The 12,661-nt window shown below is 41.0% G+C and overlaps 1 protein-coding gene across 1 annotated transcript in view; it reads left to right on the top strand.

Annotated features, from left to right (window-relative positions):
* Positions 1-4,741, top strand: part of spry2 (sprouty RTK signaling antagonist 2) — an 8,324-nt gene extending 3,583 nt beyond the window's left edge. Inside the window, exon 2 of the mRNA XM_085998550.1 lies at positions 2,257-4,741. Coding sequence (XP_085854676.1) covers positions 2,308-3,273 — 966 coding nt within the window. The 5' untranslated portion in view covers positions 2,257-2,307 and the 3' untranslated portion in view covers positions 3,274-4,741. The remainder of the gene's footprint in view (positions 1-2,256) is intronic.
* The last annotated feature ends 7,920 nt before the right edge of the window (positions 4,742-12,661 follow it).

Here is a 12,661-nt window from a genome sequence, read left to right as displayed (position 1 = left end):
TTCCACGTGTTTGATGTTATTTATTATGAAGAGGAAAAGGGAAGGAAGTCGGGCCGAACCAAAAAAAAATCGTGTTTCAAGATTCCAAAAGAAAACTTCACCTCAAGTCAAGAGAACTGAATGAGTTGGCGCAAGTGGCGGATTGTAATCCCATTTGCAGCCTCCTCTCTGCAGTCGTTGCATATGGAAGTTGTCACGATTTCCTTTTCATGGTGAATGATCCGTGCATAAAACCTCACCCACAATATACATATTGTTCAGGGTTTGACGTTGATGGCAGATTTTGGTAAAGATGAGTGCGATAAAGAATGTATTGCTTGGGAATGGTCTCCCAAGTTAAATCTGAAGACCCTAAACATGTTTCCTCTTCCCCACTCCTTTAAAATGCGGGTGCTGTTAAGCGGAATGGCACTTGAATATTTTCGCGAGAAGCGCACAACCCTCAGAAAATAATGCCATGTCTGAACGGAGTCGTTTGGATATTAAAATGCTGCACAGACTGAGCCAGTGTGGCTTGTGTCAGCTTTATAGTCCGTGGCCAAAGATTTAAGCAACCCAAGACCCCCTGCCCGGATTTCTGAGAATCCTAGTAAACATTATAAGGAGTACAGTCCCAAGTTTGTTTTGCTCTTTCACCCCTTTCACTTCATTTTATCCCATAATAACTTCAGTTGAATTTTGTTTTATGTCTTTCTCGCACGTCCTACTCCTTTTCATTAAATTTGTAGGGCTCCTATTTCAAGTTATTTATTTATGGAGGGGATGAAGCTAAACATAGTTGGTTAAAAACTTTCAGCAGAACCAAGAAAAAGACGTGCTAACAAGCAGCAAAGTGTGCAGTACTTGCCACCAAAATTAAGCAGCAGCTAAATTGACTGCAGCAGAATGGTTTAGGCAGTTACATTTAGCTAGCAAGCTAAAGTTAATGTCCCTGTTTGTTTCACTTAATGGATCTATAGAAGGAAACTGTGTTTCCTCTTTTGATATTTTTGCCCTGTGTATGTTGCCACGTGCAGATATTTTCTCCTCTTAGTCTCCCTTCTATTATCACTCACTGCAAACTGGTGCACCTACCTGTAGTAAAGTACAGCATCCAAATGACAGTGCTGGTTTTCCCTATGGATGGGAATGACTTCACACAGCCCAATATGTGGACTGAGGCCTGCAGGGAAATAGCTGAAGTCAGCAGTGAGGCAAAGGGGCAGTAAGGGCATGCATGTCTGAGGTCGGAGCCCAGCAGCTCCAGGGGAAGCATTTTGGCATTTCACAGGAGGAGGCGCTAGGGAGAAAGAAGAATACTTAAATAGTAGTAAAATCTGCAAGGTGAAAGCCCAGTGCCTCTTGTCAGTAATCAATGATTTCCAGGACAGCAAACTTTGCATACTTTTCCACAGTTTTTTGTGCATTGTAGGCTAGATTGTATCCTTCTTGACTTGTTATTTAAAAAAATTCTCCAAACTACTAAACAAATATCTGTTCTGCTGGATCTTCTGTTTGCTGTGGTACTCTGAAGGTCCTGTTCTACAGGAGTTGTGTTTTTAATTAGCTCTGGTAGAGTTCCAAACTCTGCACACTGGAATTGCATTAAGCATGAAGAACATTTTGGTCAATTGCTTTCTGAGTGAAGAGCCAAGCTGCTATCTTGTTGCAGAACTTCAGACTGAGAATCATCCATTAACATATCTATTACTGCTTCCATATCCAACTATCAAAATGAAAATGTGCAAGGCTTGTGAAGTTTGTAGTTTTAATAGTAGTGCTTCACACTTGATCCCAAAATGCATACCTTTTGTTTAAATGATGATCAGTTGAAAGTTCTAAAAGTGCCTGTAGACTGAAAAGTTTGTAATAACCTTTTTGAGTTGGAAGGCAACTCATTTTTTTTGGCATTCATTGCCTGGGCTGGTTTTGGCTGTTTCCCTGTCTTCATACTGAGTGTCAATGATTTTAAGAAACAAAAATCCAGTAAATCAATGGTGCTTGTTATTCACAGGGGGTGGGGGGTGGGGGGGCGGTGGGGGCGGGTAGTGGGAGGGGGGGGATCATGAAATTGCTGAAGGGAAAATATATAAATGTCAGAACATGCCCAGCCTTATACATTTAGCCCTGCTGCATGCAAGAATGAAAATACCTATTGCTTATTTATAATCTTGGTACACCAATAATGAGGCAATGATTTTTTTTTTGTTACTTTGCATAAAGTGCTGAATATTTTTGCATAAAATACTTAATTTTTTTTTCTCTGTTTTATGACAGGACTTCAGATGTGTTCTAAGCCTGCTGGAGTGATCACTCTTCAGTGTACAGATGGATACGCGAACTCACAATGGCAGTGGTTCTGCAGCCCTGCTACAGTTGCTGCGTGACAGTGGAAGGCAACACGTGGAACCTGACCCCAGGGATGTACAGCCACAGCAGGTTCAAGTGTTGTCGCTCGATCAGATCCGAATTATAAGAGCCACTAATGAGTACACAGAGGGACCTACTGTTGCTCCGAGGCCTGGGAGCAAGTCTGCGCACCGACCACCTTCGCAGCACAAAAATGAGAGGATGTCGGGATTAAATCACGACCAGGACCATCAGCGGTTTAACAACCGCAGTCAGCATCATCACATGCATTCTTCATCGAGGGCGCCTTTAACTCGGTCAACTAGCACTGTGAGTACAGGTTCTCGGAGTAGCACAAGGACAAGTACAAGTAGTACATCTTCTGACCAGAGGCTTCTGGGCCCTTCCTCCACATCACCTGGCCATGTCTCTGATCGGATAATCAGGGTTCAGCCCAAACCGGAATTTAAATCTGATGAACTGAAACCTCTGGGGAAAGAAGAATTGGGCAAACACATCTACCGATGTGAAGACTGTGGGAAGTGTAAGTGTGAGGAATGCACTTATCCAAGGACTCTACCTTCCTATTGGCTCTGTGACAAGCGATGCTTCTGTTCGGCACAGAATGTGGTTGAGTATGGGACCTGCGTCTGCTTTGTGAAGGGTGTCTTTTACCACTGCTCGAACTATGACGACGAAGACAGCTGTGCAGATAACCCGTGCTCCTGCAGCCAGTCACATTGCTGTGCCCGGTGGTCAGCCATGGGCCTTATGTCCCTCTTTATGCCCTGCCTGTGGTGTTACCTGCCTGCCAAGGGCTGCCTTAAGTTGTGCCAGGGGTGCTACGATAGGATTAACCGTCCTGGGTGCCGTTGCAAAAATTCAAACACCGTTTGCTGCAAGGCTCCCAACTTACCTCCTCGGAATCTTGAGAAGCCCTCCTAGCTGAAAAGGAGAGAGTACTATTTTCAGTGCTAGTTCTCAACACTTTTATTCTGTACATTGGTAGTATGAGAAGAAGAAATGCATTTACAATACTGGCACTGAGCACAATGCTGTATACCTTTTATCTGACTGCCTTAATAGACGTAAACCACACAATCTACAGCCATTAAGATGGTCTTTTTTTTTTTAAAAAGAAAAAGGTATCTCCCATTGTGCTTGGGCTTGTCTTTTAGTTGACCAGCATGACGTACCCGTCTATTTTCTTCGTGTGTAATAGTGGCACTGTAATTCCCTGGAGTTTGGGGGGACTGTTGTGGTTTGCAGCGATAACACTGTTGACCCTGTTTTCTCCATCTCTCTTAACTGATACACAAGAGAATGGAAAACATCCAATCAGTGAGATCAAACAGGATGCACAATATTCATTGTTTTTGAAACAGCATAAGCTAAAGCTACAGGTAACACAATGACACTCCCTGGTCTTTCTGTATTGTATGTGAATACTTCTTGCAGAATATGTAAATTAGCAAATTGCTCTTTTTTTTGCTGCCAGAGTTAATTTGTTATATTTTTGTATATACAATAATATTAAGACTGTGAAAATGGTGCCATATAAATGGCAGATTTACAAAATATTATACTAATGTGTTGTACATTCAGACAAATGTGAATCAGTCGATCAGTATGTTTAGGCTATATTTCACCTTACAAAATTCACCATTACGTCACTCATGATACCCCCTGACATCATGTATATTGTACAGTTACCATAAATTCAGTCTTTATTTTCTAATTTTTCAACATATTGTTTAGTGTAAAGAATATTTATTTGAAGTTTTATTATTTTATAAAATATTTATTTTAAAAGGCATCTTACAAATTCACCCTTTTTTTTAAAAATGGGAGCGTCATAGTTACTGAAAATGAGGGTGATACAAGTCAGATGCATATGTTCACTATAAAATAGAAAATATATTAACGTTTTGAAATCAAACTGTGTACTACTTTGTCTTTTCTGCTCTTTTTACTCCCATGGTACAAGAGGAAGCTGTCTCTAAACATGTTTGAATCCTCTGTGTAGTCATCAGTAAGATGAGCAGTACATCCTCTCGGTTTCCAAATATATTTTCACTTTAGGTAACCACTTGTGAAAAGACTTTTCAAGTATCTCCTTTGTACATATTTATGTTACTACATTAAGGACGCATCACCCTCGTTATAAGGCTTTTTGTTCCAAGTACAATCTACAGTTTTATAAAAGACTACGTTTTCTTATGCTCCATTCACTGCTATGAAACAGGAAGTTTAATATAGTACACGGAAAATGCTGAAGGCTGTGTTTTCGGTTAGATGAGGTGTATGAAGGCTGGACATTGTTACACATTAACATCAGTATAGCAGGAATCTTGTGGTATTGAAATTGTAAACCCCAACAAATCAAAATGGAATAAATTAAAATTCACTACTAGTTTAAAGAATGTAGTCTTTCCTCCCCCACCCCACCTTATTTTAATTTTTCTTGCTGACTTTTCTCCTCATTCTTTTCCTGAAGGGGGCGACTCATACTGGATACTGTTCCACAGGCAGCAACAGCCCTCTGGTATCTTGCCCAAGTGACTATCCTTAGTGAGCTAGGAACCAGTAAGTGTCAGTGACCTCTTTCGAATATAGGGGTACATCACAGCTGAGCCGAATCCAGTCCTCACTTAGTGAGGTGCACTTTCCAACAAGGGTCACTGAGTAATGATTAGGAGTGGGAACACTGACCAGTTGTTTTTATGATCCAGAGACACTGGGATCTCAGTGCTTCCTCAGCTGAGATCAGGAGTCAGGCCTGGTCTGTATAGCTCAGCATCACTGAGTCATCAGAGGATATAATAATGAGCGAATTCTGTTACTTTTAATTGGAGCTGTTGCTATCTGACTTTTTAGAAGAGATGTTTTGACTTTTACACAAACGTTTAGTTAATGGTTGTTAGATATTTGTTAATGCCGCATGTGCGACCTGGTACCTGAAGAAATGTTTCATAATTCCAGATGTGATATAATCACATTCAGTATATTATAAATAATATTTTACTCTTGTAGAATGAATCCAATAAAACAGGGCCAATGGTAAGACCTGGTAAAAAAAATCTCCTTGTGAGACAAACTTTAAACTCCTTGTTATTTGTGACATATCTAATCAGACTGGATTGTGTAGATATTTATCATACCTCAGAACCAGCCATGATATATTCTCTACACCTATATAAAAGTTAAATAAAATCATGAATTTTATGTTTTCATGGTTAAAGTAAGTCCAGCTGTTGGCTCCACTTCAGTTTGTGAAGCTTTACTATGGTTAGGGGTTTATTGATATTTTAGGAAATGTACTATCTCAAAGAATGTCTTTGTTAATGTGAAAGCTATTAGTGAAATGGAAATACCATATCAAAAATTAATAGCCTCCATTCTTCAAACTTGAATAACTTTGATTTTGAATCTCCAGAGCTGCATTGGCTGAACTAAAGTGATATCCATGTGTTTGACTGTGTAACATCAAGGAAAGATTAGGCATAATCTTGTGTAAAATTCTGGCAGTGGTTGTTATCTCAAACACTGCACTGAAAGCATTTCTGAAACATTTCAGACCTGTCCCTCCAGACACTGCTGCAGGAAAATGAATAATCAGACCTTGGTACTGGAATCACAGTTGTCAATGTGTATTTTGCTGATTATTAAGCTGCGGGACACACGGTCTATGTTTCAGTGTGATGGTGGAAAATGATTTAAAATAGGCAGATTTGCTGGTCCTTGAAGCTATTGAAATAAACAGAGTGAATAACACACTTTGGACAAGTCTGTTCCAGAGTCATAAATAGGCATGTTAACACCACTGGCATAATGAATGCATCCATCCTGCACAGGTCAAATATTACCACACAAAGTACTCTTGCGAATTTAAAGATATATATTTAATTAAAAATGGGAAAATTTGTATGGTAGAAATGTGACCGGATGTGCTCGTCAATTGGTGATCATTTTAAATTAATACCATTTTGACCTTCAGTGGTAGCAATATGTACCTGACAGTAATCCATTAGTTACAAGAAACCTGAATGCCATCATTAGTTTTTTTGTGTGTATATATAAGACATGATCCGATTGGAGTCATCAGACTCCCGAGTTTGCAATTTGAAATATTGTAGTTTTCTCTTCAGTAAAGAGCGGGTCTCAACATGTTACATTTTACAATGAATGTTGCTTTATTTATTCATTTGGAGGGGCCAGTGAGTTATTTTTATGCTTAAACTGCAAGTGCTGATAGCCTTACTGGGGAACAAAAATTGAAAGTGCTGACATACACAGCTGGCCAGTCAGCATCTGTAAAAGAGAAAATACAGGTTAATGTTTTGAGTAATACTCTTCCCCAGAACTGCATAAGTACTACACACAACATCAACACCTCTTTTTTTTCTCTCTGCAGGTGCTGGCTGACTTCCTGTGCATTTCCACCATTTTCTGTCTTTGGTCCAGATTTCCAGCTTTAGAAGTTCTTTTGCTTTATTCATTTCTAACTGGGGAAACGGGCTCTGAGGAGTTCCTAAGCCCAGTGGTGTTAGGGAACTGAATTAACATCAATGAAAATATAATTATTAAAACAAGGTGTCTGAGCGTTAAAATTTCGCTTCTTCACATTTTCAGGCTCCCAAGTTTTGTAAGTCAATACCCTGGCAATGTTATTTGTCCTCTTTGCTTAAAAAGAAATAAAAATTCTCCCCAGTAAGTGTGTCCGCTGTGGCTCAGTGGGTAGCACACTTACCTCTGAGTCAGAAGATTATAGGTTCAAGTCCCACTCCAGCGATTTGAGCACATAAAGCTAGGCTGATACTCCAGTGCAGTACTGGGGGAGTGCTGCTCTGTCGGAGGTGCCGTCTTTCGGATGCGACATTATTAAACTCTGCTCTCTCGGGTGGACGTAAAAGACCCTTTTTCAAAGAAGAGCAGGGGAGTTATCCCTGGTGTCCTGGCCAATATTTATCCCTCAACCAACATAACAAAAAAACATTATCTGGTCATGATCACATTGCTGTTTGTGGGAGCTTGCTGTGTGCAAATTGGCTGCTGCATTTCCCACATTACAACAGTGAGTACACTCCAAAAAAAGTGCTTAATTGGCTGTAAAGCGACGTCCGATGGTTGTGAAAGGCGCTATATAAATGCAAGTCTTTCTTTTAACTTTGATTTTTACAAAAGGGTCCTGTTGCTGAGACTCCTTGTTTAATCAAGTATGTTATTCTGCATTTCAACCGGAAGTTTTATACGGTCAGACTGGTCAAGCACAGCTCTACTCGTAGCGTCTTTCCAGAGAATGCCCTGCATTAATGTGACTGAAGTATTTATTTTATTTTCAGCGCAGCCAACTACTTGACAACATTCTTCAGGCACCTAGTGAGTTTGATAATATAAAGTATTACAAAAGAATGTGGATGTTTTACCACTTCTGAAAGGGTTTGAACCTTGGGATTGTTTTTTTTTTAATGGTTGCTCCATCAGCTTTTTCTTAGCAAGTTGGAATTGTAAACTCTCTTCCGATGCATTGTGCTACTACAGAACAAAAGTCAGCCTCCTCCTGTACTCCAGCCAATTGCAGAAAGCTGGAAAAAAAAAAATTAAATCCACCCTCGCATCTGGAAGTTGTACACTGCTGAATGATTTTGCAGGCTTGCATGGAATAGATTTGAACACAGGGGCACCATATGTTTCACTTGGATTGTGTGCCATGACTGAACTCGCAGTACTGTATACCAGATGTTCACTGTGCGCACAGGCAAACCCAACCAGTTCATTCTGGAATGCTGCACCACCACAGATCTTTTATTGTCTGAGAATCCTCGCACGTAATGGCTTTTTTTTTAAGTGATTTTTTTTTTTTTAATTATGCAACCCAAAAAATAATCTGGAAATGTAATAATGGTATGCCAAGCATTGTGGCTTATCCCAGCAATGTGAGCTGAACCAGATATATGTCACTGAAGTTGGAATGTTTTATGTTAACACTATCTGGCTGTCATTCTCTGATATAATTCATACAGTCTGTTGTACTGTATCTAGCATGGCTTTGACTGACAATTATTGCAGTTCCAGTTATTAGTAATATCGCTATTAAGTCATCCTTGAGTACTTTTATTTGTAGTAGGCTCTGCAGTTCTGTTTTTTTTAATTTGCGCAATACTTCCACATGGCTGCTTACTAAGGAACAGGGTTAAAGGCAATCCCTCTGGGAATTTATAGGCGCTACTGTAACTCTGCTTTTTGCTTTCATAATCTATTATGAGTGCATGTATTTACATATCTAAAATTTTGCATATGGCAATCACTTCCTCTCCATAATCCTTAGGTTCAGTTGTCACAATTATTGGTCACGCTTTTATGTCAGCACCATTGTAAATTGATCTGTCAATATTTCCCATTCAGTTTGGCTATGTCAACCATTACAATGCAATTGCAGGCTCCAATTACTAGGTGGCTCTGTGGAGTGAGTTTCTGAAGTCTCCCAAGTCTGTTTTACGTGTGGGAAAAGCTTAGCCAAGAACTTCCAGGAGGTCCTCGTTGTTGCTAGAAGTGTGGTTGGGAGGAACTTTTGCTTGCCCGTCTGCCTTTGCCCTGATCCCATTCCAAATCCCGAGGACAGCATCATCATCTGTATAATGAGGTGGGTGCCCAGGCTGTTTACAGTATTACTTGGGTCTCCACGGAGGCACTGAAATCGCAGAGTGCCACCTGGATGCTCTGTCAAGGTGGGAGAGTTGAGGGGGTGGGGTGGGGTGGCCGGGGACAAGCCAGTCTGGTCTGAGCGTGGAAAGTTTAACATTTTAAGTAAACTAGTTGCTCCCACGGTGCTGTGCCTCTCTGAGATTGATTGCTACTTGCACATGATGGCATTGTGGGACCCATTTACAGCAAGCATGATAGCTTTGTACAGGTGTACTTACATTGGGCCAGACGTACACTGAGCAGAACTGGTCTGAATTCCAGCGGAACCTGGCATCCTGCCAATCTCACCTCCAACTATGACGTCACAGCATAGGAGTTAGGAAGGTTCAAAAATATGTCCCTAAATTCCTGTCCCCAACCCCGCCACACCCAATGTTTCTGGGCCCTTATATTCTATCATTTGACCATGGCATCTTACATTATATTTGTATATATAAACAAGCAGAGAATTTAAAGTCAGAATGAATAAAGCTGTCTGCTACTTCTGACTCCACTGAGCTGGAAAATCTTTACTCCAAATGCCTTCAGAACAAAATTGTAATCTTAGCAATTAATATGCAGCCACGCGGTAAGTAGTAATTCACCACTGGTTTGACTTAAAACCTGACTAGTCTCCTTAATTCATGTTGGCTGTCCTTTCTTCTCATGTTGATTTGCTTAATTAGAATTAGTAAGTCTTTTGGAAGTGGTTATTGTTTCACTACACTACAATGTACCTACATGAATCTTGTACCGCATAGATAACCTGTTTATCACAGTCTTTCTTGCAATCTCCATCGGGTGCATTGAAACATGGGTAGAGATTTATTGATTATGCTCAAACTGTTGCGAAGTCTCGGTCCATTTGCCAGCCATGGTAAGAAAATCATGACTAAATTCCCAATATACAAATCACTCGCTGGTTAACTGGATGTTTAAAATAGAGCTTTAAAGCAGTTAAGTGTTATATGTTGTCTCCACGGGTAGGTAGTGTGCATCTTTACCCGCTGCACTTAGAATTCAATAAAAAAAGGGTTGGGGGGTTGGGGGAAGCCGTCAAAGGTGTGTGAAGGGGATGTACCTTTGGTGGCCGTGCCTTCTGTTGCCTAGGCCCTAAGTTCTGGGATTCCCTGCCTAAACCTCTCCGCCTCGCTACCTCGCTTTCCTCCTTTAAGACGCTCCTTAAAACCTGCCTCTTTGACCAAGCTTTTGATCATCTGTCCTAATTTCTCCTTATGTGGCCCGGTGTCAAATGTGTTGCCTTATAATCCTCCTGTGAAGCGCCTTGGGAGGTTTTACTATTTTAAAGGCGCTATATAAATACAAGTTGTTGTAAAAAGATCCGTGCTTAACTTATGCTATTTAGTTTCAAGTTAATGAAACTCCCGTTTCTTTGAACAATAGCAACAATCTGATCCTCTTCGATTCTTTGACGTTGTGCTTCAGTTAGGTGTGAACGCTTGATGAGAACGAAGGTGGCTTGTTGTCAGGTGCATTATTTGTGCATGCTAAAAATGACCTCGAGAAGGACTGCAAGTCCGGGGGTGTGGGAAGCATCTTCTATAAGCGAGGCATGCACAAAAACATATTGGCTTTCAATTTTATCACCAACTGACAACTGGAATTTGCAAGGAGAAGAATTGATCCGAGTTAAGTTTATGCAAAACATAGCTGTAGGACACTTGAGCCTTTAACCTCAACCTAATATGATGTTACATTCAGGAAATTGAAATGACACATTTCCCGTATAAACCCAAATCGTCTCCATTGCAAGATTTTAAGTATATATTTTAGGTGGAAAGTAATTAAGACTTTATGTCCAGGCATGTCTGATGTGCAGTTACCATGGCGTGCTGATAAAATTGGGAATGTGTTTGCCACAGCAGCTTTTCTGAAAACTAAACGTCCTAAATGGTTCACACCTACCCCTTTTTTTTTGCTCCAACCATCTTATTTTTATCCTTTCTTTGGGCTTGTCTGTTTTCTGCTTTTTAAGCTCTCCTCAGCTACGTGCCTCTAATTAGTATTCCCGAGGAGCTGCCTTAGTTTGTATGTTTCGTATTTGTGTGTTAATAGGGGATGAGTTGGCTGCTGAAGAGAACAGGAAGCCCTGAATGGGCAGGGAGTCGCGCTGAATTTCAGTAATGAATGCTTTTATGCAGCTTTTCACAAAGCCCTCCTGATTATATGGGAAAATGACACCCCGTGAATGGCTGCCTGTTTATACACACCTTTGAGCAAACAGAATTAGCAAATCTCTGAAAGCCTGGGCTCCGGGCAGCTTACTTTACATGATTATGTCAGTAACTGTGAAAAATGTGGGAGAGTGGGAGCTCAGAGGAAGTAAAGCAGTAGGGTTACCACCAGTACATGGTTAGCTTGTTCACTTTTTTTTGCCTCTCGCAGCTAGACCCGGGGTAATGTCTAGCATCCGGATTGTTGTATGTAACACACACACACACCTTCGAGCCACCTGAGTTAGTATTTGCAGTTACCCCACGGATGAAACTGCACTAGTACTTTCAGTGTATTACTAATCGCACAGCAGGACCCGAGACATCAGGTTAACCAACATAGTCAAAATCCTGAAACCCACATACTGGTTAAATAAACACTCACGGAATAGCACCGATTTGAAAAGAACTGGGTGAGAATGATTACAACTGAAGGTTTAAAAGAAACGGGAGTTTATTTTTTAAACAGGGTCTCTTTATCGCTTCGGGGCATTTTCTTTCCCTTGTGCTGTCTTAAGTATTTTACTTCCACTGGAAACAATCGGGAATACCAAGGATTGTGTTGCCCTGCGGCTGCCCCTATTCGGGTGAAATGTCAGGGTCGCCTTAACGATTCTGCCTGGTCTACTTTGCGCTCCTTCTTTAAATTGCTGTCTCTTCCCCCCAAAAAAATTTCTTCCAGATTTTCCCCGCACCTATTCAAAGTGCCACCCCCTCCCCCTTTCTCGGTAACCTCCCAGCAGTGCTCAGGTTTCGTGCTATTCCTGTCCCTCCCGCGTTGCACAGCTCACTAGTTTGGCCGAGGTGCGGTTGGAAATGCCCTAGAATGCTTCTTTGTTGATCTTAGTCGTGGTGAAGTCCGGTGTTGCCGTGGAGCAGAAATGGTATTGAATTTGCTCACTGAGGCAGAACACTGAACAGGAAGGAAGGAAGGAAGCAGCCATTCTTTCTGTTCCTATTGTCTGACCACCAGGCTTAAGCAATCAAACAACTATGCAGACTGGGGCTGCAACGGTTGCAGTCCAGCCTCTTATGGTAGGAGCGGGGGGGATGGGACGGGTTGCTGTTCCCTTCTAATCTGTTTCAGCTTTTTAACTTCGTCAACATGCTGCAACATCCTTTCTGGCCCATTCAGCTCCGCTGTACAGTGGATACCATTGTTTTCAGTTATCATTTTTTTTTAAAAGCCCATTTTTTTGGCCGAGTGTCATCTAGTCTGCTAAATATAGTTTTTCTTTCAATTCATCTGCAATCACATGCGAGTCAAGTCAGTCTGAGTGAGATTTGACTTGTTCTGCAGCAGTTGGGTGTTCCTTGAATGAAAAGACTCAGTGTATGTAGACTTTATTGTCTGTATATTCTTTATTCTGTGAAAATGTAAACCTAATCCTGTTTCCTTTTAACAGCCAACTATC

The sequence above is a fragment of the Somniosus microcephalus genome, chromosome 10 (assembly GCF_052327205.1).
Source record: "Somniosus microcephalus isolate GS21.2 chromosome 10, FLI_Smic_1.0, whole genome shotgun sequence".
Lineage (NCBI taxonomy): Eukaryota > Metazoa > Chordata > Chondrichthyes > Squaliformes > Somniosidae > Somniosus > Somniosus microcephalus.
The sequence above is the reverse complement of the archived record's forward strand: the minus strand, read 5'-3'. Positions and strand labels throughout refer to the sequence as shown.